This window comes from Montipora foliosa, chromosome 10 (assembly GCF_036669935.1).
Source record: "Montipora foliosa isolate CH-2021 chromosome 10, ASM3666993v2, whole genome shotgun sequence".
Classification (NCBI taxonomy): Eukaryota; Metazoa; Cnidaria; class Anthozoa; order Scleractinia; family Acroporidae; genus Montipora; species Montipora foliosa.
In genome coordinates, this window is record NC_090878.1 from 9,962,519 (window position 1) to 9,977,810 (window position 15,292).

At 39.5% G+C, this 15,292-nt stretch overlaps 2 protein-coding genes across 2 annotated transcripts in view; one reads left to right on the plus strand and one right to left on the minus strand.

The window, feature by feature from the left end:
• The first annotated feature begins 856 nt into the window (after positions 1-856).
• Positions 857-10,976, plus strand: LOC137973227 (uncharacterized). Its single transcript, XM_068820001.1, has 6 exons — positions 857-1,191; positions 2,862-3,140; positions 4,023-4,184; positions 6,825-7,049; positions 7,760-8,230; positions 8,691-10,976. Exons 1-6 carry the CDS (start codon positions 952-954, stop codon positions 9,006-9,008), a joined length of 1,695 nt encoding a protein of 564 aa, XP_068676102.1. The 5' UTR covers positions 857-951; the 3' UTR covers positions 9,009-10,976.
• Positions 10,977-14,153: 3,177 nt separating this feature from the next.
• The window catches only part of LOC137973661 (cilia- and flagella-associated protein 57-like), a 27,330-nt gene continuing 26,191 nt past the window's right edge, over positions 14,154-15,292 (minus strand). The window contains exon 18 of the mRNA XM_068820516.1: positions 14,154-14,921. Coding sequence (XP_068676617.1) covers positions 14,619-14,921 — 303 coding nt within the window. The 3' untranslated portion in view covers positions 14,154-14,618. The remainder of the gene's footprint in view (positions 14,922-15,292) is intronic.

The window sequence follows — 15,292 nt, forward strand, 5'->3', positions numbered from 1 at the left end:
TTGAAAAACTGAGGCCTGGTGTAGCCCAATTCCCAATTTTTACCAGTTACTTTCGAAATACAAAAACAGTAAAGGACACTTTAAAAAAAATTTGATGCGTGGGGTTGCTTCGTTTCCAGAGTCATATTACCATCTAAGAAAGCTGGTGATGTTGTACTTTGTTAGATTTCTTTATAAGTTAGTTTTAGCTTAGCCTCCTACGCAGACATTTCTTTCCTACTCAACAAACCCGTCTCGTTTCAGCAGAGGTTCGTTGAGGAGGAAAGATTGCGTGACGAGTCACAAGAGGCTAGTCTTAGCTACCTCTGCTTTGATATTCTTTGTTTTGTGCATAACGCAGATCAAATCACGAATTTCCACCAGAGTTTTAATTGACCTCCTATTCCGACATATTGGGTGCCGACCAAAAGTTCTTAGGATGCGAGGTCAGATTTATCTTGAAGAAATAAAATTCATATGCAGCAGAATTATAATATTAGCATCAGGGATTGTGAACAAAATAAACTTACTTTTCTTTCTTTTGCGTCGAATTCAGGAAGGCTGTATTTATCTGACACTTCAGACTACCATTTCGAAGGCTCCTTGGAACAGAACAAAAATGTTTAAAAATAGAAGAATGCGGATTGGTGGAAACCATCAGGAAACACCCACTTGTACAAACAACAAACATTGGCAGGGAAGGGAGGGATCACAAAAATAATTCTTGTGTCCTTGAACTACTATTTTTTATTATTTCCAATGTAATTTATTGTTTTTCGTTACTTTTAATTGTTTAACTTAATGTAATGATTTTTCCTCGACGTAATTTCGAAAAGAATGCTTGTGCTAATAAAGCAATTTTTGCATTCACTACGCCTCCATAGAGAATTTTGTAAGCGTCTATTTCATCGAAAACGTCTATTCATTAAGTTTGCAGCTCGATCTGAAGGTGTTCAAAACGTTTTTTTGAAAATGCCTCCAAAGAAAGGCAAGCCAAAAGCTCCAGCCGAAACCAAGGTTGTGAGCGACTCACGATTTAAAACACTGAAGGTAAACGAACGAATTTCGATCAAAAGTTTTGTCGAAAAACACAAGCTGAAGTTCGCCACGGGACGAGGATTCTATCAACTCACGAAACCAGAAACGATTCAATTTCACAAGGAGATCGTTGTAAGAAGAAAATCAGATGGTTCTATGGCTTCAGGAGACGAGGTAGAGAAAGTGTTTCTAGACTTAATTTTGATCTATAAGTTACTCGACTATATCTCATTACAGGTACACGACTACGTGACTTTCCCAACAACTGTAGATTTGTCGAGGAAGGTGGCTTAATTTAAGCCCGTACATAACAAAATACACAACGATCTTACGTGCTTGAAGTCATCAAAATAAACTTAAGCTTGGAGTAAATTTCCTATTCTTGAAGAAGACTGATATTATTTATAAACGTGAAACAGGTGCTTTTTGGCAAGGAATGCGTTTTTATTACCAGCCCACCAAGTACATGTAACATACTGTGCAGGCTGGTATTCCTAGCTTGAGAGCCTTCACTTGTCCAAGATCCCAGTCAAAGAGCTGACGTAATTGTTTGAGCTTCCTTTATACTGAGTTATTGAAAATCACTAGACTACGAAGACTCAGATTTTTCTCTTAATGTCCTCTCACCAGTTGCCAAGCAACTATTTTACCAAATTAATCACTTCTCAGTTAATTTTCATCATTACGCCTTCAAATGTCAATAGCTGCATTAATTTGAAATGACTTTTTAGAGCCCACATTGACCAGTGGGACTCACAGTTCATAAAATTAATGACCTACAATCTTGGACAAGTTGAAGCCTGCCATTTTTTCATCATTGAAATTGGGGGGAGGGGTGGTCTTCATTTTTCATTTGAAATGAAAAAAATAAAATGAAAAAAATTGTATTCCCCTCCTCCCAAAATCAATGATGAATCCGTTTGCAAGTTGAAGCCCGCCATTGTTTCATCATCGAATTTGAGGGGAGGGTTGGTCTTCATTTTCCATTTGAAATGTCAAAGATTGTAGCTCCCTCAGAGTTCTTGTAGCTCAAAGGGTAGCTCTAGCATCCGACCAGTTCGATGGATGTTGCAGGTTTGAATCATGTCTAGGAATCTCATTCTTATGTTTTCCTTTTGCCCATGGCCAAGCAACTATTTTATCATTCTTCTGACAGGCACAAGACACCAGTTGACCCTTTCTGTATTTTTGTTATTGCGACAACTGTTTGCATTTTAGAAATTGCCAGTTAAATGGATCATACTGTCAGATATATTCAGAAACACAAAGATCAGATTGTCTAACCCTTCTCTAGATTTCATCCTAAACTTGCTAATAATTAAAATAGTATATATTGTTTTTGCAAAGTCATTAAAGCAATGCAGTGTGATTTTTTTCTGTGAGTAAATGATAGTAACCAAAATCAGGCATTTGTAAGTTCATGTTGCTACCCACAATCTCAAGATCTCAACAAATCAGTCTCCAAGCTGAAACTTGTGTTTGGAGATAAGAACCTGGATGAAAGACTGATAATTACAGGGCATCTGATATTATGCGATGGTGTGATCCTGCATAATTGACCCCAAATTGAACCCTATAGCTGCATAATTCACTAATTTCCACACAATGGTGCATAATGCACACAAAGAGCAGAATAGGAGACAATAAAAAAGCTAAAAATTTGTAATAGTTTGTTTTTTAGACTTAAAAAATAACGTAATTTACCACATAATCAGCCATGTGATGCCGCATAATTCACAAATTTTTTTCACAGTTTATCAAATGCCCTGTAATTATGTTGTGAACATTTTCTGGTGCACCATTTGAAGGAAATTAATATTAATTTATTTAATTATTATTGTTAGGTTCGTGAACTATTAGGAATTGCAAAGGAAACTACAAAGTTTCACCTTGATAAATCCAAACTTGAGGACTTTGATGTCTTTGTTCAGTCAACTTCCTACAATCGCGTCTTGCTGCCAGATACCGAATTCTTATATGACACAGGTGTAGGTGATACTACTATGTCAGGGACAGTGGCACCAGCTACCACAGTGACTCCAGCTTCAACAGAAGATACCAAACCTGAGACCAGCACAAGCCGAGGAGCTGCAAGAGGAAAACGAAAGAAAGCAGTCGAGGAGGTGAAACAGCTAAGCGAGGGAAAATGTCCAAATTGATTTAATATTGTTGTCATGTTTCATTCAAAGGTCCGTACCTGAATGTTTTAGCATCATGGTGATGATTGGAAAATAATACTTTAGCATTATGTGCTATACGGTGGTTTAATTTCTGAGTTTAATTAAAGAGCCTAAGATTGTAGTTTTTACCCTGAATCATTTTAATTCTTTTTTAACCACAAAGGAATGCAAAAGAAAAGACTTTCATCCATAATCGAATCAGTAGATGAAGAAAAGACAAGAAAACCATCAGCCCTGCCTCATAACACTTGTTCAAAGACATGTTTTTTTTTTTTTTGCATGGCTGTGTTTGGGGCATGTAGTATCTTTATTGTGGTACTTTTACCTGAGGTGACATTGAATACCTGTTTGATGACAATTATTATTGTATTTCAACTTAAACTTAACTTAAACTTAAACTTAAACCCCCTTGCAAACTGGTAAAAAATGAATGTCAAAGTCCAGAATGAATGAAAAAAAACACTTAATGTTTTGAGCTTGAAAGTTGTTTCAAATATTTTTATATCTGTGAGGACTGTTGATGTGGAAAGACCTTTAAAGATGGTCAGTTAATTAAAGATCTCAGTAATGATTCTTAAAAATTATTGCCAAGATCACCATGTTCAAATGCACAACTAGGGTTTCTCATGATATTCAAAGAAAGAATGTTGGAGAATCCTTTTTGGATCTTGCCAAGATCTATAATTACCAGAGCTGATTTTTACCGTCCGGGATCTTTGGAAGATTGACTCTCATTGAGAGAACCTTCAAAGGCCTTCATTCTTTAAGAGCCTGTAACTGGTTTTGACTGCATTTATGAAAGAATAATGTTATCTGTTGTCCCAGAAACCAGAAACAGCTGCTGAGGAGGAAAAGAAAGAAAAAAAAGTTCCATCCCCAGCTAAGAAGCCAAAAGCAGCAGCAGCAACGGCAACTGGAGGAGCCGATGTCAAGGAAATTGTCTTCTCATTTGATACCACAGGCTCCATGTATCCATGTCTTACTCAGGTAATGTTTTCATCAGAAGGGCTCATATACTATAGGTGTTCACCTAACAATGAATTGATACAGATCAAGCCTTTCAAGGTTTAGGCAAACTTATTGCGTTAATGATAATAATAATAGTCATTATAGTAATGATGAGGATGATAATAAATAATAATAATAATAATAATAATAATAATAATAATAATAATGATGATGATATTGATGATGATGATGATGATGAGCTTTATTAAAGTGTCAAGTGCACATGTATTTTCCACTGGGGCACTAGTCCCAGGTCATTGAGGATTGAAGTGGCAAGATAGAGTCCCTGACACTACAGTACTGTAGTAGAGCGTGGTCAAACCACAAGTGTGGAAGGCAACATCCCTGCTTCGCAGCTCAGATGGCAGGTCACATTGTGCGGATGCCAGACTATAGCCACTCAAAGCTGGTATAGAACTTATTCATAAATGGCACCTGTTTCACTACTATTTTGCTAATGTGCAAATAAGCCTAACAAGCCTCATTTTAGAGCAAGAATTCTTTTCAATTCACTGTATGGTATCGAGGCTAATTTGCACTTGGACAAAAGAATTATAAATTGACCGCCATTTATGAATAAGGTCTATTCTGTGGAGAATTAGCTCAAGGCAAAAGGAACCAAGGTGGGCTGAAGTTGCGCTATAGGGATGTGCGCAAGCGTCGTGCATGAAAACGGCACAGATAGATCCTGACGCCTGGGAACAGCAGGCCTTATTAAAGAAAGACTAGTGCGCGCAGCAGTCTATAAATCCAAGGTAGTTGTGGAAGACAAGCGACTACGAGACTACCAAAGACCCATTCACCAGTGCCAAGTGGCACAACTGAGATATGTGAACTGAGATGTGTGAAGTGTGGCAGAGTATGCCGCTCAAGACCTGGTCTTGTTGCATACCAAAGATTCTGTAACTAGGACACTTGACTAAGTTATCATCGAAATCGATGGACAGCCGAAGTCATAGGTTGGTTTTTGAGGGGAGGGAGAAACCAGAGTACCCGGAGAAAAACCTCTTGACGCCGAGTAGAGAACCAGCAAACTCAAAAAACTTATGACACCAAGTCTGCGAATCGAATCCGGGCCACATTGATGGGAGGCATCTGTGCTTCCTTGAGATGATGGAGGCATTTCAGACCATGAAAACTATTTGGCCCATGACTAAGTGAGGTCTATAAAAGCTCATAACCTAAAGTTTATTCCCCATACTCCATTTGAATGGAAGAAAAGACGGAGCTTTAAGGCGCTGTTACACTGTGCAATTTTTCGTGCAACTTGTCTCGTAACGCCATTTCTACAAATGTTCTCACATTACGAAACAAGTTGTTTTACGGGTCTTACACTAGGGAGCTTAAGCACGCGCGTTTTTGAGACGCAGACGGCAACCGGAAGTGTTCTGTTTTCCCTTCTAACCTGTTTTCACACAACCACATTTACATTTCCATGTATCTTTTATCCATTAGAGATAGTTAGTATAAAAATTTGGGAGACACCACTGCCCTGGCACGCGAAATTTCCTCTTCCGGTTGACGTCCGCGTCTTAAAAACGCGTCTGCTTAAGCTCTTGAGCAACGTTTCATGCAACTTGTCTCGTTTGGATGATCACATGAGGTTAAAGGAACATTTTCATTGGCTGGTGGCGCAAACCGTTGCAACACAAGTTGCAGGACAGATGTTACACTGCACAATGCTTAAAAAAAATCGTTGCAACCGTTGCGGAAAGTAGAATTCAATTCTACTTTCCGCAACGGTTTCTGAAACTGGTTTCGCAACGTTTTTGGCCGTTGCAAGGTATGTTACATTGGGCAATGATTCGTGCAACTTGTCTTGCAATGGCCTTGCGAGACAAGTTACATGAAAAACTGCACAGTGTAACAGCGCCTTTAGCGTTACTGACAACTTGCAAAGTCACAATGGCTTGTCTACAACTATTGCACACTAAGGAAATCAAAGTTGTTGCCAAGCACTCTATTTGTAGGCTATAAAAGGGTCCTAAAGTATTATTCCTTTTTGAGAAAAGGGTCCCATTTGTTAAGCATTGGACAAGTGTGTGGAAAGTTGTGAGTTCAGCTTCGCCCTGGCCAACATTACTGAGGAGAAAGCAATGTCTTTTAAATCAGAGCTGGAGTGATTACTGGGGAGATTTCGAAGTCTTCGCTTGGATAAGGACTGCAAACCATGTATACCATCTCACGGGGAGCTAAGAGTGCCCCAATTTTTTCCGAAAAAGAGGAGGGCACAGTGTTACCAGATTTGTGGCCTGTCATTTCTTTCTGTACTGGGGTACCTGTGAATCTAGCTTGTTTTGACTTTTATCAGTGTGCACCATAACAGTAAGTCCCTTCAGACCATTGTAAAGTGCATCCAGTCTTGGTTTTTGGCTTCCTAGCTCTTTAACATACTCTCTAATATTTTTAGGAGATTCCAATACCCTTTTTTTTTCATTTCGATTGTATGTAAAAATTCATTCTTGTGTTTGTAAGAGCAGAGTAAGTTGTTTCTAGTGTTGCTGTTGTCACATGAATGAAGCGCTGTACTGCGCTGAAGTTTTTTTCGATAACTTAAGTCATGCAAAGTCTGTCCACTTAATGATCACCTGTGTTGGTTTCTTGGATGCTCTTCTGTAGGTCAGAAAACGTGTGGGACAAACAGTTACTCGTCTTTTGAATGAGATTCCTGGAATTCGCATTGCTGTCTTTGCTCATGGTGACTATCAAGACAAAGAGGCTACATACGACACCACTTGGGTGGACTTTAGTAGTGACAAGAAGAAAATTTGCGACTTTATTACGAATGTTTCCTCCACCTGTGGATACGACAGTGATGAATGCTACGAGCTAGTTTTGAGGCAGGTGAGGGGTGTACCTATTTCTTTATCACAACTCCAAAGAGTTGATTTAGGTCTTGCAGTAGTAATTCTCTACGCAATTGTTAAAATTGTCATAGTGTCATAGCTTCACTTAATTTCATACCCGCAGTTCAATATATGATTCATTTCACATATCATTTCATCATTAATTTCAATTTACAGTGTCCCAATTACTGCGCCAGCGCTAGACCTGGTAATGATATTGGTCTCAGTTGCTGGACCGAGATGGTAAGCTCTCGTACCGGTCTAATTTCGTACCGTTCTCATGTAAATAACAACAAATCTCAGACGGGGTCCAAAAATTTCAAGCCTGTATGCTTTGGTGGTAGTAATATAGTTATTTCACAAAAGATATAATTTCGTCCCGAAACCAGGCACTAAGCATTTCGTTCCGGTTCATGTAAACGCCGAAAAAGTTTCATGCCGGTACAAGTTCTTACTGGTCTAAGTTCGTCCCGGTCTAATGTAAATACCCCCTAATAGTTGGATCCGTCTTGTGGATGTCTTTGAGCAAATATCTTTTATTTTTGTTCCCGCGAAATATCGAATGCAAACCCTTCAAGATTACGTCTTTTTCAATGATTGTTTAAGCAAACCTCTGTCAAAACTGACATCTTCTGATGGATGTTTCTGTGATTTATTCGGACTTGGTTAATTGTGTGACTTGAACGAATATCCAAATTCACTCCTTAGGTCCGTGAACAGCTTTCTTGGACACCAGACTCCCAGCGCTCGCTCGTGATGATTGGTGATGCTTCACCCCACCCCCCTTCGTACAGCCTCAATACACTCAAAATTGACTGGCGCGAAGAGGCCAAGAAACTGTATAACGAAATGGGAGTACGAATATATTCGGTCCAGTGTCTCAACTATGGCGGCTCGGACACGTTCTATCGCAAACTAGCTGACCTAACCTGTGGTTGGCATTTGAAGTTAGACCAGTTTGCCTCCATTGTTGACTTCTTGACAGCGATCTGCTATCGTGAACAGGGAGTGGAGCATCTAGAAGCCTTTGAAGCCGAAGTGAAAGGAAGATCTAAGGGATCCGGTCTGAATCGTAACATGCACTCGTTATTCGACACTCTAGCTGGGAGAAGCAAAAGCACTTACACTGGCGGAGTAGACTATGGGGAATTGGTGCCAGTTAATCCTTCGCGATTCCAGGTAGGTAACGTTAGAGCCTTTGAGAAAGGAATAGCGTGACATATCTGTTGAGATGATTCTGTGCTTACGTTAATTTCGGCTTTTTTCGATTCCTTCAAGTTGATAACAAACAAATGAAAGGAAGTTAGAGCCCGTAATTCTTTGGTGAGGACTAGTCACGTGACTAATGCTTTTGATTGGTTTTAGTTAATGTCAATCATGTCATGTCAGAAGCTTTGTGCTTTGAATCAGAGAGAGAAAGAGTTCTTTTTGAGATAGCGATGAATCGAATGTACTTACGTGTGCAAAGCAACGATTTGATTTGTGGAGAATTTATGATTTAACTGGGAATCCCTGGAAGATGTTTAGCCTCGTTTTCAACGCACATGTGGCCGTCCAGCCTCGTTTCCAGGCCTTTTCTCCAGTGAGAGTTACGCGGACGCTGATGATTCATTGCTTTCATCTCAATGTTCTCTCCTAGATATTGGACGTCGACGAGCGCTGCGATATCCGCACTTTCGTGGAGAACAACGACCTCTCGTTCAAAACAGGTCGGGGATTTTACGAGTTCACAAAACCAGAGAAGATTTCAGACAAGAAGGAGGTCGTGTTGGTGGATAAAACGTCAGGAGACATGTTTACAGGCCCCGAAGCATGCGAAATGATTGGTGCCGGGGGTGCAAACAAAATTAAACCGACGTCGTTTGACAAATGGCGGGTATTTGTTCAGAGTACGTCATATAACAGGGTTTTAATGCCAGACACTGGATTCTTGTATGAAGTAGATACGGATCACTAGATTCCAGCACACTCACTACAGGCGCATTATGTCAAGCAACACGAATATTCCCTTTTGGTCTAAACAATGTTTTCAAGTTGAAGTTAGACTTACTGAGCACCAATGTATGAACCAAGAAATTGATAAAAGATTTGCACAGAAAGAAAAAATGTCCCTTTCTGTAAACCGCGGTCTATGTTATCCTCAAGAGGTTTAACAAAAACCGCGGTTTACAAAAATAATTTTCGCTGCAATTTTTTTTAAAATCGAGTTCCTTCAAGTAAACAAGAGGCTACGGGTAGCCTGCACTTTGTTTGAAGGATTTTTAGCCGACTTCCTTTAAGTTCACAGTATTTCAGTGGGTGTGGTTTTTTAAGTTACAATATCTTGGTGAATATCCAGTTTCAAGTCCACAGTCCACATTCCATGACGTTAAGTGCGATCATGGATATTTGTTTACATTTGAAACTGTTGTTAAGGGCATTTATTTCAAAAACCAGAAAACAGATGCTTTGCAAGTCTCTACGATGATATTTAAAAATATTTAATACTTTTTCTTAACAATACTGGGAGAATGATAAAATTACGATATCTGTCACAGAGTCATACGATAACCGGATATTGCGTTGCGTGCAACGAAATCACAAAAACGCGTTTCCGGTCGCGCACACAATTCTTTAATACATATTTCCCCGTTAATCTGTCACGTGGTTTAGTGGTCATCGCGATTACCTCTGAAGAAAGAGTTCCATAAACTGCCTTCTACGAGACAGAGAAATCTTACGCATACACAGCCGCAGCCCGACCCGAAAAAAAAAGTCCAAAAACAGAGTCGAAAACTATAATTAGGGAGCTTAAGATCTACGACGACGACGTCGTCGAAAACGCCAGAAAACAATGATATCATTGGTTAAAAGAGCATAAATAATCGTGCTGCACGTGCGGCACGGATTTTAGCTTATATTTTTGCGGTTCTCTGCGTGACGACGACGTGAAATCACTAAATTTTAGGTTTTGACGACAACGTTAGCATGCAACAGAGAATCTTTCATTCTCTATTTTCAGTCTGAAACTGCTCGTATACCAATTTATTTTTAGGCTACTTCACCCACATTTTATGAAGTGAACAAGATGGAATAATCGCGAAAGACTTTTACTAGAGCAAACTTCTATTTTGAGGTGACGTTTTCGTCGACGTCACCGTCGTAGATCTTAAGCTCCCTATTTGTTCTTCGAACAAAGTCACAAATGATTTAGTATCCAACTCTGTTGGTTATTGAACAGAAAAAAGTACAAAATGATTACAACTATTCTGAGATATTGTACATATTGTCGTTGTAATATTGGTTATTTGCACAGTTGCAGGAACAATCGGCTAATTTTTTCACCGCACGTCATGTAATAACGGTCACACTTCCCGAAAAGTCTTCTTTCCATAAAGTGTTTGTTTGCAGAAGAAGTAAGCGGGGATGGGGGGGGGGGAGGGGGAGGGGGAGGGGGGTGCGGCAACCGGCTTTAACTTCATTCAACATTCGCGATAACAATAGAAATGTTAAATGATTGTTGAATCAAAGTTTAACGCTCTTTAAAAACTCTTTTAACATCGAGTCAACTTCGATTCAACATGTTTCAACACGGTTGAAAGTGGAGGGCAAACGGTTTTAACATCGCTGTTCAACGAAATTGAACAGACGTTGAAGCAAATGTTGAAGTCGACTGCCCAAGCCTTTACAATACCAAACAGTAGCAGCTTACGAGAACTGCTACATTACTGTTATTAGAACAGCGGAAATGTAGGAATGATGGAGCGCGCCGTTGTTGTGAGTGTATGTTTTGTGATTATTATGGAAACGGATATGTTCTAGGCCTTAGTGGCAGTGCAATTCTGCAGTATTATTTTTCTGTTTCTAAGTAATTACTGAGATTCAGTTATTGTCTTTTTTTTTATCATGTATTAACTAAATTGAGTTGAATAAATGAGTTTGTTATCTAAACCGCTTGTTGTGCCTTGTTTAGAATCATGCGCGGTTCATACCGAAGGGGAACATACTACCTCAACTTCAGACACGTAGAAAGTGAGCGAGACCAATGCACGGATTGCACGTGCCTTAATAAAATTCCATCATGCCCGTGACAAAAATGCTAATATTTTCAAATCTCAAAATGCATGGCTTCCGAGAAAAACCTTCTTTCAAACTTTCGTAAATATGAAAATGTTTTTGGCACTCATTTTATGCATGATAACATTCAATAAAGTGTAACTACGTAATCATCTCATTTCACTCTGAGAGTTTAACTTGGTGATCGTGAACAGATGAGTCAGAGAACCGATCACGGCCGATTAACATTGAATATCGTTTTCCCTCGCTCTAGCTGCTTCCTTAGAAGCAAACAATGTTCTTACCTGAAAACCTGTGACGTCTTTGTTCCCTTACTTATGAAATTCTCTGTTCCTTGTGCGCTTTAAACAACTAAATCCACTTCATTTCGTTCTTGAATCGCCCGCTTTTGCCAGTTGATCCCAGAAGTCCCTTTGATTGGTATTAAATTGGAACTCAGTCTCCTTGCTGCTCAGAAAGGGTATCATAGCGGATACTAGGTCTCAGTACGTACCACGGCGTAAATTTATAGAGAAGTTAAAAACCAAGAACTGAAAAAAAAAATCAGTGGGCTTCGGAGTCGAGATAATTTATGTTAGAGAGATCGTTACATACATGCTTATTCAAACTCATATATAGTTTGTATTAGACGTTTGGGCACTTTTATGCGATGCTTTTATCCAGGCATTTTAGTTTGTTCTTACTTTAATTTTCTCTTCCCTGTCGTCTTCTTTCATTTGATCCAAGTCGTACCCTGACGGAGAGAGACAATCGTGGCAACAAGGCACCTTTTTCTAAATTTCACATTTTCAAGGGTTCTAATTTCAGAGATTATAGGATGCTGTAAAATTGCACGGAGTGCCACCATGTGCCAAGTTGACAGATGATGGGAATGTTTGTACACAGCTTTGAACGGCGAACGTTTTTTGTAGACATTCCAATCTCGTTCCCAGAGCCTCCGTTACCCTTTTCCAGCAGAACGGGCGCGGGAGAGTCTGGAAAAATCCAAAACCGGAACCAGAGTTAAATAACTGCGCGTGCGTGAGGGGAGACGGTTAGAAATCAAAAGAAATCAACAATGGAGTTCACCTTGCCATGACAGCGCTTACTTTTCACTCCCAAGACAGTACACATGAGTTTACAAACATCTCCTAGTACACTCGAAGCGTTAAAACTGCGGAGAATAACGAGATACATCATTTTATCAATCAAAACAGATTTCAGCGTCTGGTGTCACGCAATTGACAATTGCTGTATTTTCAAAAACAAAAACGTTACGGAACTGGTAAGTTGTAAAAAGATTTATTTCTAGATCATCTTCAACCTCGTGTCGATAAAAATCTACAAGAAAGCACGATTTTCGAATTTAGACTGAAAATGGCGGGAAATAAAACCGTTTTTCAACAAGCAGTCAAATATGGCCTTTTTTGGATTCGACCAGAGTCTCTCTTTCCCGACCGCTGGTCAAGGAAACGATGACTCTGGGAACGAGATTGTACACATTCCGCAGAAATTCCGCAGCTGAACTTGACTGAATCATGCGCGGTTCATACCAAACAAAACTTGCGCAATTCACAGCCTCGAGTTCAGACACGTGCAAATTGGGAGAGCGCGCAATGCACGGAGTGCGCGTGTCACATCTAAAATTTCATCGTGCCGCTGAGGAAGAATATGCTAATTTTTATAAATCTTACACTGGTAGGCATCCCAGAACCTGCTACCCTAAAGCCTTCTTTGTTAGCGTAAACAACATTTCTTTCCACTCCTTCTATGATAACAGTAAGTCCCCATTTCACTTTACAATAGGAGTGAAACTGGTGATCATGGAATACTCAGTCAGGCCACTGATGGCCGATTAACAAAAAAACATTCTCTTTAGCTCTAGCTGTTTTCGCTTCCTTAGATACAAACAATGTCCTCACCTGAAAACTTGTGTCGTCTTTGTTTCTTAAGAAATTCTCTGCTACTGGTGCGCGTATATAAGCAACTCAATCCAATTATATTTATTGCACAACCGGTCGCTATACTTTGAAGGGGTTTAAATCACAGGCTTCTTTTAAACGAATCCCAGAAGTCCCCTTGGTATTAAATTGGAACCCAGCCCCATTACCCAGAAACAGTCTTTCACCATAGCCCTAGGCACTTTATCAATCACAGCGTTTGCGCTGGATTTTGTATGTAAAATTCCAGGAGTATTCAAGAAGTGTTCGTAAGAAGATATCTATGCCATACATCGTGTTTCAGTGTTTTCTTTGCTAAAAAGCCTACCTTGATATTCTTTCCCACGTCCTGCGAGTTAAGTGCACGCACGGGCATGTTAATTTTTGCATGTAATCCACTTATATCCAGGTTTGACCCTAATTAGATGCACGCCCAATTTTGACATCCAACACAAAGTGTCCCTTTAAGTCTAAGCATTTGCTACCTATTTTCAACAATAAGGTAAGGGTAAAGGTTGCGTTATTTTTAGCTTTGGGTAAATGCAGCAGTTAATCTTTACTTATAGGGCAGCATTTGGCGGACACTTTGTGACATAAATTGTCTGTATTCTGAGACACAAGTGATGTTGAAGTTGGCGAGAAGAGAAAGGAGACACTTCGTGACGCTTATTGAAATCCGCGTGCATCTAATTAGGGTCAAACGTGGACATATCAATTTTTACCCAAGCAAAAATTCAAGGAGTTTTCAAGCAGTTTCCCACAAAATTCTCTTTGTCAAGGGCTTTTCAAGCGCCCTTGATACTTAAAATTAAATTCCAGGGCTTTTCGAGGACTTCAAGGAGTAGGACGAACCCTGCAATCAACTTCGTATTAATTAATTAATCAACTGTCGGGTTTGGTAAGGGCTGCATTAGAAACAGGCAATGCGTGATAGAGGATATGGAGAAAATATCAAAAGATATTTTGAGGGCGGAGATGAGATAAGTGATGTTCGAGAAGTTGTTAAAGTGAAATGAGCAAGTTGCACAATTTCGATAGATAGATAGATAGATAGATAGATAGATAGATAGATAGATAGGAAGAAAGAAAGGAAGAAAGAAAGAAATTAAAAAAGGAAAGCTGAAATTACTAGATTCAAAATACTATTTATTTACAGGCTTTTTTAGAAGTCTATGATATTTTACAGATTTGGAGTAATAGAATGCATCGTGAACTTAAAATGTCTACACTTTAAAAATTGGCTGAGACGGTTTGGTTGAACAAAAGTCCGGTTCTATTTACAAGCGTTCAATAAAATCAGTCTTACAAAACGAAAATAATAACATATACGTTGAAGATACTGAGTTCATAGATCCATATCGTTTAGAAGTGAAAAAACAAAAAACGTTTTTATCAAGGGCAAATTACAACCACAAGACAGTTCCCGCCAAATTCACCTCAGGATTCGACAGCAAGTAGCTTTCCCGCCAAAATTTGAGTCATTGTTAAAGGTGTTAAAATTGGACATGCGAGTTGAAAAAAGAAATTCCTCCTTTGTGGTCAGTTTTAAAACAGTTAATAAGTCACATGAGATAAAAAAAAGTGTCAAATATTTAAATAACACCGACAGGAGGTAACCTCGATCCCGAAGGTGGTCGAGAGTTAATAACATTTTCCATTTCACTTATTTGGACGCGCAATTTCCTGATCTCCCCTTTCTGCATGTCAATCATCTTTTCCATCTCGTTATTTTCGTCTGAAGATAATCTGTTGTCTGTGTTCCCAGAGTCCTCTCCGTCGGAGAACTGCTGTTTGCGCATGACACCTATTGCGGTTTCAAGATCATGGACTTGAGTGCGGGCGATCTTGAGTTCACGCCTGAGGTCGTTGATTTCCTTGATAAGCGTAACGTTTTCCTGTGACAAGAAAATGTTTGTTGAACAATTTGAGTTTGTCGACAAAGAAATACTAGGCCTAGTTGGTTCAAAGAAGGGATAGGCCGTGCATACGGAACCCGCGCCCGCATTGCGCTATCCTGTCAATCATTTGCCCTTTCACCGGAAACGGTGCATTTCTGTGCGTAAACGACGTTGTTGTATCATATCATCATCATATCATATATCTTTATTTACCCTTGGATTTTTAGAGTAGCTTGGTGTAGCTAATATCTCCGAGCAATTACCCTCCCAACCATGATACACCACAGAAGACAGACCACAACACCGGGAACTACATGCCCTACTCTTTGCGACAAGTGTGCGGGTTCTTTTACGTCCTACAGGATTAT

What these genes read in the sequence shown, in the direction of transcription:
- LOC137973227 (XM_068820001.1), top strand. Translation starts at nt 952, where the DNA reads ATGCCTCCAAAGAAAGGCAAGCCAAAAGCTCCAGCCGAAACCAAGGTT. An exon ending in CTATGGCTTCAGGAGACGAG is followed by an intron (nt 1,192 to 2,861) that starts GTAGAGAAAGTG and finishes TATTATTGTTAG; the next exon opens with GTTCGTGAACTATTAGGAAT. An exon ending in GAAAGAAAGCAGTCGAGGAG is followed by an intron (nt 3,141 to 4,022) that starts GTGAAACAGCTA and finishes CTGTTGTCCCAG; the next exon opens with AAACCAGAAACAGCTGCTGA.